This window comes from Balaenoptera musculus, chromosome 15, assembly GCF_009873245.2.
Source record: "Balaenoptera musculus isolate JJ_BM4_2016_0621 chromosome 15, mBalMus1.pri.v3, whole genome shotgun sequence".
In the NCBI taxonomy this organism is placed as follows: domain Eukaryota; kingdom Metazoa; phylum Chordata; class Mammalia; order Artiodactyla; family Balaenopteridae; genus Balaenoptera; species Balaenoptera musculus.
The window spans coordinates 66,590,191-66,609,901 of record NC_045799.1 but is presented as its reverse complement, the minus strand read 5'-3'; the positions used below and the strand labels follow the sequence as shown (position 1 = coordinate 66,609,901).

The window sequence follows — 19,711 nt, the reverse complement described above, 5'->3', positions numbered from 1 at the left end:
CAAATGAAAACATTAAGTTAAATTCTTGAACAAACAAGTTATTTAAAGAGGGAAGAGGGGAAGAACAATATTTGCTAAGGGCTTGGTATGTGCCAAGCACTGGGTGCTTTGATGAATTATCTCCCAGGTGACCCAGCAGGAGGACAAAGAGACGAAGTACAGACTTAGGAGAACTGAAGAACATGCCCCAGCCTACAAGGTTAATGAACACTGGGGCAGAAACGTAATCCCTGGTTTAACTGGACCCAAAGCCCGCACTACTATTTTCTCTGACAGTTTTGGACATCACCCTCCCTCAGACTGACTGGTGTGTAATGGTTAATAGGTTTGGAAAACTGCTGATTAAATACTGGAATATTGAAGCAGAGAGTAACATGTAAAATTTGAAAGACGGTTTTGGATAAATGCTAGAAAATGCCACTAGTGTAGTAAAATTATGCAACATATTAACTAGAGAGGTTTATCAGGCTGAAAATAAAAATAGGCTAATGAAGGGTTTTAATTTATAAACACAGATCATTCAGTATGTTTTTCAAGGGAGGTCAATCCACTCTCTAACTTTTCAGAACAATTTCATAAAAGTTAAAAGCTCCAGAACCAGAGAGAGGTTAACACACTAGAATGGATGAATCAATCCAGCACTTCTTGGAATAGTGACTGAAGTCTATGTTGTGTTAGTCATTTCCAAACCCATGAGCATCAGATGCCCAGGTACTAGGGGGCTAGAAAAGGTCTTCAAGTTCACACACATACCAAGCACTGACTACAGACACACAAACACACACACACAAAAGTATATATAAATTTGGGGGTGCTTTTAGATGCTATGATGATGGAAAAAATACACAATAATACTAGAAGTGCTACTAAATTCAGATTGAGAATAACTTTCCGTAAATGACAAAATATAATCAACAGGTGCCAAGAGTACAAACAGTACAGTGGGAAGATTTTTCACTCTTTTCGGTGGCCCAGCACCCTCTTCCTGGTAGAAGACAAAGCCTGGGGAAGCAGCTTTCCCTGCCTTTCTTGCAGCTAAGGCACTGGCACATGACCTAAGCTCAGAAACACTCGCCTGAGACCTGAAAGGAGGAGCTAGTGACCCAGAGAAGTGGGGACATGAGGCTCGTTCTCTGGGGAGGCGGAGCAGTGGCGTGAGACCAAGCAGCTGGGGCAGCGTTGAGCGGTACCACCGACAGGCTTTGGTCCAGCCGCAGCATCTAGTGCTTGGCGGCAGCAGTGTGCTCTTAGGATCAGTTTTATACTATGTTTTGGGGCATGTGTCTTGTGTGCAGACCCCCATACACGATTCTCCAGTCCTCCCAGTGACTCGCTGAGCTACCCCAAATCCTTTCAATAAATTACCCTTTGCTTAAGTCAGCCCAAGTCATTTTCCGTTGCTTACAAAGAACCTGACTGATGAAGCTCTCAAGGGGCTGGGGATGACAGAGATTCCACACATTTGTTTCACAGCACAATAAAATGGGTCACACAAAACTGGGGCACAGCTAGTTAATGGTACACAACTTATTTCTTCGTTGTACTCTGATGTACTGTTCACTAATTCTGCTCTTGTCTACGTGAAGACACTTCCTTCTGCTTCTCCTCCATTTCCAGAAGTTACTGGCCCAGCACTGAGCACAAATTAGATGCTTCAAGACCAGTGACTGAACTGCTCTAGAAATTTAAAGTACGAATTATCCGTCAAAGAACACATCCTGGGAATATGCACCACATGTAAATCAAAATCTCACTCAAAATATCTAACACTTTCGAGGATTTGTAAAATCCAAGAAAAATGTGAACATATGAACATTTAGAAATGTGCTCTAGGCTAAAATCTCAACTTTAAATGGTGAAACTGGATTACAAACAATCTTTACACAATCTCAAAAAGTTCCCGATTATGGTTCCTTAATAAGAGTTCCTCTCTTTGGTTCTTCCTTTCTTTAAAAAAAGCCAACTCTCTTCAAATACGCAATCCCACCAACCACCTCACACATACACACAGAAATGGAGACTGTGAACAGAGGCAAAATCATTCTCGGTCTGGAACTCAATCTGATTCTATTTCATGTCGGTAAGGTTCTTTTATTTTTCCCTCCATTTTATTTAAATCAATTGCTACTTTTCGTCTAATTCATTCATATTTTAAGCCCCTTCAGATTAATTTTTAAATGTATAGCATTATGGAAATTGTCTAAGGTGATAAATTTCCTTTTTTCTCAGAGAAACAGGTAATAAAAGAATAGCTGAGAAAAAATTTCATATTAACACTGAAAATTTCCTTTGCTATTATGCAGCTTTAGAGAAGAGCACCTCACCAAACAAAGGGTTGAAAATATTCATAAAATCACATGTTAGTAATCAACAATTCAGTTCCCATACAGGCGAACTCACTCTGCACTAAACAACACTTGAATATTTTTAAAGAACAGTGCTTCAGAAAAGCTGAATTTCTATAAATTAAAGTACTTGTCATTTAAAAAAACAACTGCAATGGCTCCTTCCTTGAAGAATCATCATCTCATAATATATGGATGCCTATACCTGTTTTTTTCTCTATGAAAGAGTTTCCTACATCACAGTTCTAATAATCTCACCATAGTTCTAATAAATCTAATAATCTCAGATTTGCCCACAAAGTTTGGGTCATAGGGCAGGAAAGGGAGCAAAAGCTCTTAAAATTATTTTTTTTCTCATCTGTCAAGAAATATATTAAAATGTTAACAGTGATTTTGGTGGGGGTGGTGAAAGGACTATGGGTGATTTTTTTGCTTCTACTTTCAGTAATAGTCTTTTTTTCCCTAATATGTATATATTACTTTTTTTTTTTTAATACTGTATATCAAGTGCTTGTGGAATGAGTCTTTATTCATTTTTTTTTAATCTTTTTTTATTTATTTATGGCTGTGTTGGGTCTTCGTTTCTGTGCGAGGGCTTTCTCCAGTTGTGGCAAGCGGGGGCCACTCTTCATCGCGGTGCGCGGGCCTCTCACTATCACGGCCTCTCTTCTTGCGGAGCACAGGCTCCAGACGCGCAGGCTCAGTAGTTGTGGCTCACGGGCCCAGTTGCTCCGCGGCATGCGGGATCCTCCCAGACCAGGGCTCGAACCCGTGTCCCCTGCATTGGCAGGCAGACTCTCAACCACTGCGCCACCAGGGAAGCCCTATATTACTTTTAATATATTTTAATTAGTATTATTTTAAAGAAGAATTCTTATATTTTAAAGATATATTCTGAAAGATGTGCAGATAAAATATCTGGAATTTGCCCTAAAATAACACAGGAGTGAAGGAACAAGTAGGGAGAAGAGCTGGAACAACACTGGGTTGAAGTCAGGTGATGGCACAGAAGTCACTGTGCTGGTCGACTACTTCTGCATATGTTCGAAATTTTCCAAAAAGGCTTTTTTTAGAAAGTGTCAAAAAATTAATTTTCTATGTATTTTCTAGCTTGGTCTTAAAAATGGTAATCTTTTTTTATTCCCTCCACTAAGAAGATAAACTTTCAACCTTTTCAGAGGGTTCTGTATTTTAAAAAAAAATCCTACAGCATGTGGGAGTTCTTAAAGAGAAATTTTTCACAGGAGTGGGCTGCGGTGTGACATATCATCCAAACTTCCCTGTTTCACTAAGATGTTGCTTCACAGGCATGGGGGAGGGGGCAAGCAGTGTCCTCACAGCCTGCGCTCTCACAGGAAACCACTGCAACTGGTTTTCTCCCTTCTCAGGCAGTAGTCGGAAAGGAGCGGAGATATGAAACTCCAAAGTTGCAAATATTTATTTTACCCTGGAGCACTAGCTCTCCAAGAGAAATGTTAAAAGGCAGCTTCCCTGTTAAAAACTCTATGTGACAGAGGACCTGACACTGGGACACTGCTGGTTAACTTTGTGGCTCTGGTAGGCCCACTTCCATTTCAAGTTTCCATACATAATGATCACTGTACCTTGTAAAGCGTTTCTTTACTTCTAAGGTGACTGAGTCTGGGTAGGAGACCTGTGCTTATAGTTATCAGACTTAGGAGTGAAGCTAAGTCCCTCAGCTGAAGAAGTAGGAAGCCTGGTCTTCTCCAAGTGACTTTACCCTCTCATCTGGTTTACATTTATCAGGTTGCTAAAAAGCTCCCAGCTCATCTTCAATTGTACAAATACTAAAATTAAAACATGGTGAGAACAGATTTGCATCACAGATGCAATGATTCTAGTTTTAATTCTTCTGTTCTGGGTCAGGACCTATAACAAAAATGTTAGGTGACAAAAAGCTCGTCTGAAACTTACATCAGACCACTTGGATTACTTTTCAATTTTGTTTACAGTAGCAAAGGACAAAGTCAGACAAATAAGGCCACATGGAAACATATAACCAGGCAAAGTCAGACTAAAAACATGCAGAAATTCCAATTTGTCTCTACCAATACTATTTCACATAGAGCCTCCCCCTTGATCCCAAAAGGGTTGAGGGGAGGTCTTCCCATTTATAAACACCTGAGCGGCTTTCCAGCTTCACATGCCTGGGATTAGATAGAAGGCCAAAGTAGGGACCCAACCTCTATGACATGAAAGCAGCAGGACGTGGTGGAGAGAGCACTGGACTGGGTATCGAATCCCGGCCCTGCTAACACGTTGCTGAGATGTCCACAATTATCTCTAAAATGGGCATATGACACTGCCCATTAATGGAATCATGGTGGCAGCAGAAATAGCTACCTTTTATTAAATACTTACTAAGACTTAGGTAAGTAAATACTCCTTATGCACCGATGGCCTCTCTTAAACTTCCCGCTAAACTCATGAGGTGCACAGTACTATCCCCATTTTGCTAATGAGGAAACAGACCAGAGAACTAGGAACTGGCAGAGCTAGGATCCCAGCTAAAGTGTGTGCTCCATGAGCTATACTCTCATCAAATAGACGAAAGCTACGAGAGACCACAAAGCAATGTACAAGTGCCAGGAAGAAATCCAATTTGCTGGGCTGTGGCACGGCCAGCTCATTAGGCCTCCGCTCAGTAATCAAAGACACTGTAGGCTAAGCCAGGGCTACATTTTGCCCGATGTACATCTTGCCTTTTATAACGTTTCCCACTGGGACAACTAGACTCATAAAAGAACAACTGTAAATTGTCATGAATTCCTAGCAATCACAACTGCCACAAGGCCCCCCTCCAAAATCCCTACTGCCCATGTGCTCAATCAGTGGGCGTGACATTTGCATGAAGGGCTTTGATACCTATTACCACATTGAATACAACACTCCTGTGAGGCCAGGGGGTACAGATGAGGAAACAGGCCCCAAGAGAGTAAGTGATCTGCATAGGGAGATCAGAGGAAAGCTTGTATGTACACCACGAGTGTACATGTGGACCCCGAACTTCTAACTCTGGATCTGCTGTCACCTCTGCTCATGATAATGCAGATTCCCGGGACCTCTCTGGGGCTGCCCTCAAGTACCAGACATCACTGCACAACAGCAGGCTGAGGTTAGGAAACTCGGAGAGCTAGGAAAAGTGAGGAATACCAGTGTCTACTTTTTTTTTTTAGTCTCATATTTTTTTAATTGAAGTAAAGTTGATGCGCAATGTTATATAAGTTACAGGTGTACAACCTCACAATTTTTAAAGGTTATACCCCATTTATAGTTATTATAAAATATTGGCACCAATGTCTACTTTTACAGTCATGTCTGTGCTGGGAGTGAGGGAAGAAAAAGAAAGCAATGGCTTTCAACGATTCTTCACCCCAAAATGTCAATAAAACGGAAGCACAAAGGGAGGTGAGAGGCCCACTAAACAGGCTCGCCTGCTTCCTCCTGCAGGTGCCGCGGGCAACTGCACCGTCTCGGTGGTTCAACCACCTTCCCTTGAAGTGGACTACACTCAAAGAGCTGTGACCATGCACTGCTCCTTCTCCACAGCGGGGTGCCCTGCAGAGCAACCAACAAGCCTGTGGTTTCGCTACGGCGCTCTCCAGCCCGAGAACCTGTGCTTGGATGGATGCAGAAATGAGACAGACAAATTCACACTTGTGAATCTGGCACAAAACCAAGTTTCCCTCACTGTAAACAGGCTGACTTTCAATGACAGTGCAATCTACATCTGTGGAATAGCCTTTCCCAGTTCAAAGGAACCGAGAGCTAAGCGGACGGGAGGAGGGACTGTGCTGGTGGTAAGAGGTTAGTCAAGACTTTATTCCCAAATACTGCGTTCTGCTCTGCCCCCTAAATGCATCACAATACTTATATGCAGAGAGTATGAGGTAAATTTGGTAACTTAGTACCCGAGCCGGTGAAGAGTGTGACCTGCACACAAGCTAACATGAAGTTTGGATTCAAGAACTCCTCCGACACCATCTCCCAGCCTCCGCAGACACAGAGTCAGGGTTATGTGGGTGCTATATTCTCTTTCCATGTCCAGACTTTACTGGCAAAGGCTGACCAACTATGTCCTCCTTTTGTATGTTACACTGATTGAAATGTGACGATTAACTTACAGCCTTGTCAGGATCTAGTCTGGTATTGCACCATCTAGAACAAGACACTGGAGAAGCGTAAGCGATCAATAAATTGGACCCAGAAAAAAAATATGCATTATGGAGAATAAACACAAATTTTAGGTGAAGTCACTGGGGGATCCCTGACCCTACCCCTTCTGCATAGATAATGAACAGAAAGAAGGTCGGTGTGGCTCTGGCTTCTTGAGATTTACTAAAATCCATGACAATTTCCTCATGCAAGTGAGGACACTGAGCCTAGCTAAGTTCTATAAATTAAGAAATTTCAGAGGAAAAGCTTCACATGATTCTGGGGGAAGGAAGAGAAGGGCAGTAACTCCGTGCTTTTTTTCAGACCTCTCGCCTTTAAAGAAACTCTGGTATGATGAGCGCTGAGATCATTAAAATGAAAACCCAAATTAACCAGCCTTTTGGTGTTAAAACAGGACTTTGAGGAGCCCAGATTGTCCTGTATTTTAATCCCTGCTTTGGTGCTCTAATGGACTTTTGATATTCCACTGTCATTTAACCTTAGTTTATTCTCACCTGTAAGGTAAATTATAAATGCGTTAATGCACATAAAGCACTTTTAATGGTGCCTGGCTCATAGCAAGTGCTCAGTAAATGTTAGCTATAGATATTAAAACAAACACACAACAGCTTTGGAGATTTGTGTATCTCACTGCATGCATTCGTCTTCTATAAAAAATATTAGACAGAAGAAAAATGATTTGTAAAGAGATGAAGGTTTCAAACCTGCAAGCTTATGTGAAGAAACATTCTTCTTGAGGAGCAGGAATGAAAGTATCACTAAGATAGACATGGCAATTTCCTTTTCTACAGAGCTTCTAATTTCACACTTGAAACTTTTTTTTTTAAAGTTTTACAGATATGGTTGATTTGTTAGTATCACAAGAAAAATGTATGTTGTATAAACTGAGTTCACAGGATAAGCATCTATGGGATATTTAGTTGAAAAGTACAAGTTATTCAGATAACAATTATAAATCTAAATGGATTTTGTATTTCAAATACTCAGGTACTTGAAGACATGGTGTGTTTCTTCATCACTACCTAGAGCACAGGACACTTCCTGCAAGGAGGGAGAAATTCAGAATGTGCAAATGGATTCAGTAATTCCACTTCCAGAACTTTATTAGAAATAAGGGGCACATATAACAATGCCTGTCTTTTAAGCATGCCGTGAGCACTAAAATCTCAATGTACGGGCCTTCTCAGGTTCTTAGAGAACTGCATTGTTCAGCTATGTGTACTAAACAGTTCAAGGTTATAAATACACATGGGAAAGTATCTTAACTCCATAAACAGACTCTTGGTGACACTTGTACATCATATCTACTAAAAGAAACTTTAAACACCCTTGAACAAACCCTTAATGTTTATCTAACTTTAAGCAAAACTTTATATAAAAAGTGATTCTTAGCATTATGACAAGTAATTAATTGAACTTTTAAAAATTTTAAGTTTTAAAAATGAATAACATGTTGGGCATAATACATTTAAAGAACTAATGAACTGGCTTTAACTATATCATATACTTGAGTACTTTCTGAATCGAGACCCTGAATAAATTTTTATACGAATAGCCAAAGAGAATAAGTTCATGTTTCACCTCTAACATGTAGTTTCGATTATACTTTATACATATATTTGCAATAATATGCTTCAATAGTGACTGTGGTTCTTTCTGTATCTGTAATTAACAAAGAGACAAAGGTTCTCAGCAAGGAACTGCAGAGTCTCCTGGCGGCCCTCTTATCACTGCTCTCTATGTACGTTACTGGTGTATTCGTGTTCTTCATCGTCCTCACCAAAGTAAGTCAAATTTCTTGCATTAGATGTCCCTATGGCCTTGAATATTATCATAAGGAAATAATTTCCATCTCTCCACATGCTGGGAGCCTCAGAAATAGCTCATCTAATTAATATCTTCCTTTGCATTTGCAGGAAATACCACCTGCAGAAGAGGTCTGTAGAAGAAAGCAAAAATTTTCATCACTGAAATTATTAACCAGAGTACACAATTTACAGGGTTTTCTTTTTAAAACCCAGTAATATGGGAATAAGAGACCCTTCTTTATAACCATCATACACATGCTACTTTCCGCCGGTGGGGGAGGTATGAAAGGGCTAAGAACAATCTTTAAGAGCAAAAAAAGGTTAAAAGAGATTAGAAACTGCCTTTAAATATCTTTAAAAGGCCTAAAGATTTTGAGAAAGACTATCTTCTGGTTGTTCACATGCTACAAGAGGGGGTATGAATATGTTATATTAGGATTACTATAAATCCTACAATCAATATCAGTTTGAGCTATTTTATTAATAAATCATCTCAGAAATGATATGAAAATTATTAACTCTTACTGCATTACCATTTAAATATTAAGTTAGTTTAACCTTATTATGGTATGAGATCTCTGCCACAACTGTTTTGAGTATATAAAATGTCTTATAAGACTCTCCTTTTCTTCTTGACAGTCAAAATCTAACACTCTAAGAAAGAAAGAAACAGAAGATTCACAAAAGGTACAGACCAATGCTTCTAAAATATCTTTCGAATCGTGGTTGTAACTACTTCAAATCCAAAATAATTTAAGAAACTCAGAACTTCATCACAGAACAACTTTCAACCACAGATACTGTTTCCTATTGTTGAGAAAAATGATAATCTCAAGTGGTAACATATGTGGTAAATTGATAGTTCTCAATCATAAATTCTACTTATTATACTCAAAATACAAGAGTTAGCTGTAGGTACAGATGTGTTGGGCGGGGTAGTTTCTGAGACTGGTGGCAATAAAGAAAGAAAAGGCTCAGATGATGTGCAATAATCATTGCTTTTAGTCCTGAGAGAGATACATTTTTTTCTTATTTGTATTTATAGAAAAAGAGTGCTCGGCGTATTTTCCAGGAAATTGCTCAAGAACTATATAATAAGAGACACATGGAAACAAGCCAACAACCTGTAAGTGTAAAATATCAAAAAAGATATAAAGCATGTTTAACTAAAAAAGACGAAGCTGCCAACAACCTATCGATAATCAAGTTTTCCTTTACAAATGTCTGAAAGAGGACTTTCACAAAATGCATTTTTATATAGAAGTTGTTTTGATAAATACATAACAAAGGTCATCTGACGCAATATTCAATAGACACCAGGCTGGCATCTTAGTGACATGAAATCTTTCAGAAACACATTGGATACAAGCAATGTTTTCAGTACAGACAAGGATGCTTTTGTGGGTTGAAAGCTACTTTGTACTGTATCTTGCATGCAGTAGTGAGCATTAAGTAGATGTTGCAAACATTTGTGGATCAAATTATATAGAAAACTTACTAGTTCACATTAAAAAAGACACAGCTAATAAAAATAAGAAATGAGTATTTCTTCAGTCTTTGGGGTTGTAGTCATAGGAAGAATACATCTATATTGACTACAGTACATTCTGATAGTTTTTCTTTAAAGTCCTATATAAACAGGTTTTTCAAACAAGACATTGTTTTAGAGCCAGTAGAGCAGATCGTTTCCATGATGCATGATCAAACTGCTCAGATTTAAATTAAAATGTATACAAAATAATGAACTTATATACTAGTAAAGATATTTTCCTCTTAAACAGCAGCCATGAGGTCAAATGAAACAGAATTCTGATATGAGGTGCGGGTTTTTTTTGCTTTGTTTTGTTTTTAATTAATTTATTTATTTATTTATTTTTGGCTGCACGGGGTCTTTGTTGCTGCGCGCGGGCGTTCTCTAGCTGCAGCGAGCGGGGGCTACTCTTCGTGGCGATGCCCAGGCTTCTCATTGGGTGGCTTCTCTTGTTGCGGAGCATGGGCTCTAGGCACACAGGCTTCAGTAGTTGCGGCACGCAGGCTCAGTAGTTGTGGTTCGTGGGCTCTAGAGTGCAGGCTCAGTAGTTATGGCGCACGGGCTTAGTTGCTCCGTGACATGTGGGATCTTCCCGGACCAAGGCTCGAACCCGTGTCCCCTGCATTGGCAGGCGGATTCTTGACCACTGCGCCACCAGGGAAACCCCCTGAGGTGTGTTTTATAAAATCCGATTTCTGAAAAGGGTTTTCATCCAGGAAAGAATATCATCTATGTAGTCACTTCATCCTTCAATGTATACACAAATACATAAAGAAGTGGTCTAATTACCTAAGATGTCACTCTGAATAATTATAAATGCCTGTTCATACTCTTTTCTTATTGATGCTGGGGCATCTTTTTCAGCAAAGAGACCAAGTTAAATGGCCTGAAGACAGGCCTGGAAGTAGGAATTTTAAAGCTCTAAGCCAGGGCTTTGACAATGGCATCTGAACAAGAAAATTATTCTTCAGTTCCCACATCTTACTCCAAATAAAGGGAAAATGGTAACTGGACCTTTAAGGTTACTGGAAGGGTATTTAGGACCCAGAATGCAAGATGGTACTGTAGTTTATATGTTGCTTGTAGTGTGGCGTTATTGGTTACATAACTTAAAATATGGCTTATTATTTACTATTGCAGCAGGAGAAAGACAACACTTATGAAAATAGAAGAGCACTTTCTAACTATGAAAGACCATAGAAATCTTCTGATTTTCAATTAAGTCACTGAAAATCCAACTCCAGAAGTTATGGAAGTGTTAATGGACACACACTGATCAGGGTTTTTTAAAAACCAATATAAAGTAAACGGAAAAGTCAACTGGCTACAAGAAGGATGCCAGAGTATAAGGAAACTATTACTAAGAGTAATTATCACAATACTAAAACCCAACAAAATGCAACTGAAAAATACTTTCCTAATTTGCTAGGAGAATTCTAAGCAGTCAAACATCCTCAAAAACTTTCAATTATAGCATATATCCTATATTTGTTTCATTCAACATATGAGGTGCACCACATGATGACTGTTACCCTGAAGAAGATTTGAAGACACACCATGTGCCTCAGTCTTGCGTGGAAGAATTGTCTTTACGGTGTGTAGAAGTGATGGGCCAATTAGACTAAGTTGGCAGGGAAGGAGGATGGAGGGAGGAAAGAGAGTGGCAAAATTTGAGTTAGAAAAAATCATCTTGAAAAGTATTTTGTAGCAAAAATTATTTCCTCTGGTATTGCAATGGGGCAATGGTACAGTGCACGTTTTCCTACCAGGGTATGCAAAGTAACTTACATCATGCTACCAACAAAAAGTGAGACCAGAATAGAATATAGAGTAAGAATACAATAACTAAAATACAGAAAATCCAAAGCAGAAGGTTCAACCAGAAAAAAACCTCAGAACAAATAAGCCACATCCGACTCTAGATGTCAGTCTCGTGCCAAACAACAGCACCAGGGAAGGATTCGGCAATGCACTGTTCCTGACAATGCCCTTGCAATACTGATTTTTTTTTCTCTTTTAATAAGTCATTGTATTACACACACACACACACAAATATACATATGTGCACACACATACACACTTATACAAACCTACACTTCACACATAGTTGGGATCATACTAAGTATATAGTTTTGTATTGTACATTGCAATGTTGATTTTTAACCAACTTAGGAGGGAAATGTTAGGTAAGGGACTGGGTATACAGCAAGGATGTTCATGGCACTCATTACCGTCTCACTAAGAAAACATGTTATGAATTGTTCTCTGAAAGTTACTTCTGTGTAAAAAAAATCTATTTAAAGTACCTACAAGTATATGTTCATTACTAAACATGAATTACAACCTAACGTTTATTTCATTAAAGTGCTTCTCTTAAGCTGGTATAAAATGAGATGTATTCTTATTTTTAAAACCCAGATCAAATTTTAGAATATTTTAAGATCCCTTGAAAGCGTTTTGTACTAATGGTTTAAATCAGTAATCTCTAACCTTTCTAATCACATGTGCCAGGAAAAATAGGAAGGGGAGAGAGGGGAGCGCATAACCTCACTTTATTTGTGTGTAGGATGTATATACGTGTGAGTGCATGTGTGTGATTTATATACTGTATGCATATACACTTATGTGTGTATATGTGTATACACAAAAATAGAAATTAAACAATGGGCATTAAAAGTAATATAAATAAAAATGTTAATATTTTCTTCCTATATCCCAAAATAAATTGTCTTGTGTACTCCCTCCACTTTGAGACCACTGGCCTGGCTGAAATAAATGAACTTCTAAACCAGATGGCAAAAAAGGTAACCACTAACACCATCTAGGTGAATAGAAGAAGTGTTGGATTCGATCATTTCCTTTTCATTTCTGAGAGTCATTACTTGGTACTTTCAGGGCTGAAAATATACTGTTCTTTGCGTAACTAACAAGGAAACAAAATCCCTAAGACAAATTCATAGTTGATTCAGATTAAATCTTTGCCAATACAACCAAAGACTGTATTTCAAAGATTGATTTTTAAGCTAAAATTTGGAATACACTTTTCCAAGTAGTTATATTCCCTGAGGTCATATATGAGTGCCTGATGTATATATAATATTCATTCTTTTATCCATCCATGCAGCCAACAATATTTATTGAGTGCTATACTTATTACGCAACCAAAGGCCTCTTTTGCATGCTATCCTTGGGTCTCACTGAACTTGTCCTCACCTGTGAACCCCACCTTGTTCACATCTTCATGCTTTTGCACATGCCATTCCCTCTGCCTGGTAAAATGCTCCACAGATACAAACAGGTCAAATGTCACCTACATGAAAACTTCCCTAGCAGTTAATGGGTCTTTCCTTCTCTAAACCGATAGTACTTTGTCATGTTTCTTTTCAGACTATCCTGCCATTGTCTGTTTACATCTTCTGAACTATTCTGTAAGTATTTTAAAACTAGAAGCACATGTCTCATTTCTTTTTATTTCTACTGCCTAGCACTGCCTGGTACATAGTAGGCTCTTAAATGCCCTTATATGAATGCAATTGAACGATGTTTCTAAAGGAAAATATTTTTTCAGCATTTCACCTGAGATATGAAGCACACTTCACTCCCTAGCCATTGATCCTCACCCCCTTCATAAGGACTGTTCACTGAATCCCTAACATTAATTTTCCTGCTATCTGAGCATCCAGAATTTTCACTGGAAAGCATTAAGCTATAGCTTTCTGTTTAGATTTATATTTCCCAAGACAATGAAAAGAAAGTAATATTAAAACAACTTGAAGATGAAAATGGACAGACATGGTTCTAGTGTCTATACACCCTACCCTCTAGACAAGAGCACTTAAACCCACATACCAAACGGTGTAAACGAAATTTTCAGAATAAGTCGTTTCTTTCTCTCTGCTATATAAGACCTGAGAGAGTTTGAAGCCCTGGGCTAATAGGCATATAGTTAAGTGTCTGTGGAGTCGAGTCACATAAACCGATGGAAAAGGTACAGATTCTGAGACCAAGTTAAAATGCAAAAACATTGACAAATACTTCAAAGTGAAGAACTGTGAACAAATCTGATCAATGAAGCTACAAATAAAAGCAAAGTAACAGAATAGGATGGAATGAAAAAAATCTAACATGTATCAAATACCAATACTGAGATAGACAAGGTTGGGCACTATCCTTTAAATTACGTTATTTAATCTTCACAACAAACCTCAAGGTAGGTATTAGCCCCATTTTTACAGATGAAACACTAAGCTTAATGAGAGGCTCAGGTAATAAGGGCTGACCCCTATTTCAAAACAGGTCAGCTCTCAAAGCCCATGCTCTTTCAACAAAGCAGTCTGGCCAGAGTCTTGCTTATTTCTATTTAGACTGATGGGAACTTTAAGACTTAACATGTCTAATTTAATCTGAACAATGACCCTGAAAGAAAGTGAGAAAGTTGCCAATGGCTACCTCTCAAAACCCACAGGCTTAGCTGGTTTCACAGGAGAATTCTACCAAATTTCCAAAAGCGGATAACCATAATGCTATTTAAACTGTTCCAGAGCATTAGAAAGAACTTAGAAATTATTTTTTACAAAACCAGCAGAACATTGATACCAAAACATGACAAAGATAACATCCTCCAAATAAAAGATCAGATCAGACCAACTATCATTTTTCAATAATATTAATGCTAATATTTTTATTTAGAGTTTTTGTAAATACAATCTAGTGGTGCATACAAGACTATTCCGCCTAAGCCCAGAGATGCAAGAGTGGATATGTATTAGAAAAGTACTATTAATTTAATAAGCCAATGGAGAAAAAACACTATCTCTATAGATGTTGAAAACACAGGTGGCAAATTCAACATTGATTCCTCATTTTTTTTAAGCTCTTAATAAAACAGGATTTAAAAAAAATATGTATCTCAAGCCAAACAGCAATCTCAAGCCAAAAGACAGAATCATATTTAAAGTATTTTTTCATCAAAGTAAAAAACAAAGCAAAAATTTCCACCATGTTTTTCTTTAACATTTTCTGGAAATAACTACAAATTCACTTGCACCAAAAAAAAAAAAAAAGTCTAAAAATGAGAAGGAAGTATTAAAACCATCTGCAGATGCTATAACTGTATTAAAAAACCCCAAGAGAATCAATGCTGAAAACTATTGGACACACTAAAATAACCCAATAAGGTAAATGGTTACAAAACTGGTACACAGACACACACACACACACACACACAAAAAAACAACTGCTTGTCTGTGTATGCATAATATCCACTCTATGATGCGAGAGCCATTTGAGACAACATGGATGAACCTGTAGGACATTATGCTAAGTGAAATAAACTAGACACAGAAGGACAAATACTATATGATCTCACTTATATGTGGAACTGAAACAAGTCAAACTTGCAGAACCAGATAAGAGAATGTTGGTTGCCAGGAGCTGGTGGGTGGGGGAAATAAGAAGATGTTGGTCAGAGGATACAAACTTTCAGTTATAAGATGAATAAGTTCTGGGGATCTAATGTACGGCCTGGTGACCACAGTTAATAATACTGAACTGTATACTTTAAATTTGCTAAAAGAATAGATCTTAAGCATTATCACACACACACACACACACACACACACACACACAAGGTAACTATGTGAGGTAATGGATGTGCTAATTAACTTGATTGCAGTAATCATTTCACAGTGTATACGTACACTAAATCATCATGTTGAACACCTTAAATACAAAAAATGTTTGTCAACTATATAAAGCTGGGAAAATTTTTTATTTTTTTAACCATGAAGGAAGAAAAATTCCTATTTATTATATCTCACACACACACCATTAGAATAAATCTAACAAAACTTGTGCAGAACCTTTATGAAGAAAATTTTGTTACTAATGAACATAACTGAATAAATTGAAAGACATCCTATTATTAGCTAAGAAGACTCAATACTCCCTAAATGAACCGATAAATTTAATATAGGGAAACTAGGCAAGTTAGTGCTAAAGTTGATCTGTTAAATAAATAAGCCAAGAAAAATCTAAGAGAAACTGATTAAGAAAGACTAGTGCTATGATACTAACAAGTATGATAAAGCTACAGTAATTAAAATAGTTTGGTATTGGCACACATATAGAAGGATAAATCTTAAGAGAACAGAACCAAACACATATAGGACTTTAGTCTATGATTTAGGTGGCATTTCAAAGCATTGGGGAAAAGATGATTACTCAATAAATGGTGTTAGGATCACAGTGTAGCTATTTGGAAAACTCACTCTTTAACAAGCAGTTCCACTCCTAGAAATGTATCGTCCAGATAACCATAAACCTTACTTCCTTCAGCCTTTTCCCTACATCACCCTCTAAGAGAGGCCCTTCCCTGAGCACCCTCTTTAAAATTATAGCACCCAAACCCAGCCCCCAATTCCAAGAAGCCCGTTTTGCTTTTATTGCTTATTTTTCTCCATAACTCTTATCACCAACAACATGCCATTTGTTTACGGTCTGTCTTCCTCATTAGAACATAAGCTCCATGAGGACAAGGATATTTGCATGTTTTTCGCTCATTTATCTCCAGCATCACTCAGTAAACACTTTTTAAATGATAAAGATATTCTGTGGCATAAGAGTATCCCTTCCACCTTCACTGCAAGCTCAGTCTCACAGTGTAAATATGCTCAGGGCAGACTCCCTCCCCAGACCTGCATCACAATTGTCCTGACCTGCCTGCCAGTTGCTGATTGGGCAGGGCATGTGCCCCCATCCTTGCCGATGGGAAAAAGTGAGATGTGCCAGGGAGATTTCTGGAAAAGTTTTCCATCACTTTAGAAAAAAAAAAAGTATGGGAGAAAATGCCTCTTTCTTTCCAAGACTCTGTCATGCCTACACATGATGCTTGGCGCTGCATCAGCCATTTTGTAATTGCGAGGGGAATGTCAACACACTGAAGATGAAGAAATGAAAGCAAGTTCTGAACTTCAGTGGACGCTTCCATCACTGAATTAACCAACCTTGGGATCACTTTTCCAAAATAAACTCTTAATTTTTAAAAGCTACTTTTAGTTGCTCTTTCTGTTTCTTGAAGCAGAAAACATCCTGATACCTACTTACACGTGTGCAAAAAGACTTGCCTAAGAATGTTCATTTCACTTGTAAATATTTATAAAGCAAACTGCTGGTATCTAAAAGTAATAAGTCAACAGAGGCCTCCTCTAGTAAAGTTACCAAATGCCCAGCAGTGTGCTGGTAAAGGTTTACCAATCAGCTAGAAGAAGGGAGAGACTATTTGTAGAGTTTGCCAATTTCCATGGTGTAAGTACTCCCATTGAGGTCAATTTCAATAATGGCCCAGTTTAACAACCAGTTCACTAAATTCCTGCCAAGGTAACAATCAGCTCTCCTGAGCCAGTAAAACCAGCTCCAGCACACCACTGCTTACACGTAGACAAGGATGTAGATACTTACGTGCTAGTAAGGAATAATTTCCTAGACATACTTAAGTGGAAAAGGGCAATGAAACTATTTATAATGGGCTTTAATTATACAATCAATTTTTTCATGTTCACACATATTTGCATAGACTATCTTTAGAAAAATATTCAAGAAACCTGAACAAGATTGTGTAACGAGTGGATGAGAAACCTCATTTTATACTCTCTTGCAAGCTGCTTGAACTCTTTTTTACCATGAATTACCTTTTCATAAAAATTACAATTTTGAAAAATTAAACATCACTAAATTTTCATTTTTGCAAAATAAGTCTCCTTTTCTTGATTACATACTTTGCCCCTTTTTGATGCTTAAAACAATTCTCACTAGATTTAATAACCTCCAACCAGAACTGGGTCAGTAAACCAAACAAACTGAAATTAGAAAGATACATTTTGCATTTTTTTCCCTAAATTAACCTAAGCAACAAAATTGCTGTGGTTCAACTTCAAGACAAATCAAAAAAATTACACAAGTAATCATTTCATCTACAACTGCTTTTGTTAAAAAATAAATTGAGCCAAGTGTGAAAAGTACACTCACATATCCTTAAACCAGCCCCATATACATGAACTCACAGCAAGATCACTTTGCACCTCCTGGGTCTTCACACAGTGTCACAAGGAAATCATCAGGATCTAATTAGTGACTTAGAGAAAGGAAGCAATAATAGAGTGCCACAAGCAGTCTACAAAACTTATAGGTCACTAAAGGTCACCCACAGCAACAAGGCTCCGCCTCTCAGGTTTGCTATGTGTCACACACCAGACTCCTTGGATTCAACAGGCAACTGTGCAACCACAATCAAGGAGCTTGTTTTCAGTCCTTACTAGAGACAGCCCTCTTGTCCAGTTTAACTTCTTTTCAATTTTTAGTGTCAGAAACACAAGGAAATAAAATTCATGGTTAGATTGATGTTTTTTCCCTTGCTCTTCCACCTCCTGCTATGCCAGGAAGTAGCATTAAAGTTCCATCGTGTGGTTGCCCAACAGGACACAGGAAGCCTGGACCTTACAACCTGATGACTAGTGATTGCAATGCAGTGAGATGGAGCCAAGGTTTAGTTACACAGGGAACAGCGCTGAAACAAGGTCAGGCTGCTAAATTACCAAGGACAACATTTACCAGGTTTTCCCCTATACAACACATATATCCGCTATATGGGCACTCACACATTAAAACAGTTTTTTTCTTTACCATGACAAAAGGATTCAACACAGGAATGTAAAAATGGAGAAGTTAGATGGGGGAGGGGACATCTATTCTATCTATTCTCCTTCCCACCCTCCTATGTCTAAAGAATTCTCCAGGGCTTCCCTGGTGGCGCAGTGGTTGAGAATCTGCCTGCCAATGCAGGGGACACGGGTTTGAGCCCTGGTCTGGGAGGATCCCGCGTTCCGCAGAGCAGCTGGGCCCGTGAGCCACAACTGCTGAACCTGCGCGTCTGAAGCCTGTGCTCCGCAACGGGAGAGGCCGCGATGAGGAGTGGCTCCCGCTTGCCGCAACTGGAGAGGGCCCTCACACAGAGGCAAAGACCCAACACAGCCAAAAATAATAAATTAATTAATTAATTAATTAAAAAAAAGAACAACTCAATTCGTAAAAAAAAAAAAAAAAAAAAAAGAATTCTCCATTTTCCCCACCATCAACACAAACCTAAAACCATTTGGCAAACGTTAAGACAAGCATTAAATCAGAAGGGACTAAGACCTGAGGGAGAAAAAATAAGAACAAGAAGAAAAGAAGGAGCAAGTGAATGGCAACACAAATACACAGTTATAAGCAAACTTCAGTGTTATTCCTTAAGACACAGATTTTCATAGGTATTTGATAACTACGATGCTTACAAAATACTAATGGATTTCTTAAAAATGTCTACAAGCTCTTAGAGTTTTTGAACCCAAAGCTGAACAAGGCAGTAAAAGAGAAAAAGTAAAGATTTAAAAATATTAACATGTATTACTTATATAATAAATAATTTTTACATTACTGTACAATTAACTTATGAAAATTCAAAAGAGGTTTAAAGTCATAACTTTCAACATGATCTAAAATGCAAACCACATAAGCTAAAACCAAGTATGAATTAATGTCTCTGGCCAAAAGTAAATACGAAGCAATATGAAATCAAACCATTTCTTCTGAGATATTCTTCATTCGGTATTGCTGAAGAGCAAGACCATGCAATCAGAAAACCAAAGGTCAAAGAAATGATACATGCTGGGACACAAATGGTCTTCAAAAGGAAAAAATGGATAACAACAGCATTTATCATTATTAGAGTCTGGGACAAGAGATGTAAAATACGAAACAGCTGTAACATTTGGCAGGTATATTCAGGTAGATTA

General features: G+C 38.1%; 2 protein-coding genes across 6 annotated transcripts in view; one reads left to right on the top strand and one right to left on the bottom strand.

The window, feature by feature from the left end:
* IGSF6 (immunoglobulin superfamily member 6) lies at positions 1-18,680 on the top strand. 3 transcript variants are annotated; one of them, XM_036824273.1, is made up of 6 exons: positions 1-2,080; positions 5,817-6,173; positions 8,220-8,326; positions 8,990-9,037; positions 9,396-9,476; positions 11,022-18,680. In XM_036824273.1, the coding sequence occupies exons 1-6, from the start codon at positions 2,014-2,016 to the stop codon at positions 11,079-11,081; spliced, it is 720 nt and encodes a 239-aa protein (XP_036680168.1). In that variant the 5' UTR covers positions 1-2,013; the 3' UTR covers positions 11,082-18,680. The 3 variants fall into 3 exon arrangements, with proteins under 3 accessions (XP_036680168.1, XP_036680169.1, XP_036680167.1); XM_036824274.1 differs by lacking the exon at positions 11,022-18,680 and having other exon boundaries at positions 5,916-6,173; positions 9,396-10,238; XM_036824272.1 differs by lacking the exon at positions 11,022-18,680 and having other exon boundaries at positions 9,396-10,238.
* METTL9 (methyltransferase like 9) overlaps positions 1-19,711 on the bottom strand; it is a 43,236-nt gene that overhangs the window by 709 nt on the left and 22,816 nt on the right. The window contains exon 5 of one of the 3 annotated variants that reach the window (XM_036824271.1): positions 8,298-8,481. The exons of the other annotated variants lie outside the window; for them this stretch is intronic. Coding sequence (XP_036680166.1) covers positions 8,426-8,481 — 56 coding nt within the window. The 3' untranslated portion in view covers positions 8,298-8,425. Of the gene's footprint in view, positions 1-8,297; positions 8,482-19,711 lie in introns of those variants that run through there. 3 annotated transcript variants of the gene reach the window in all.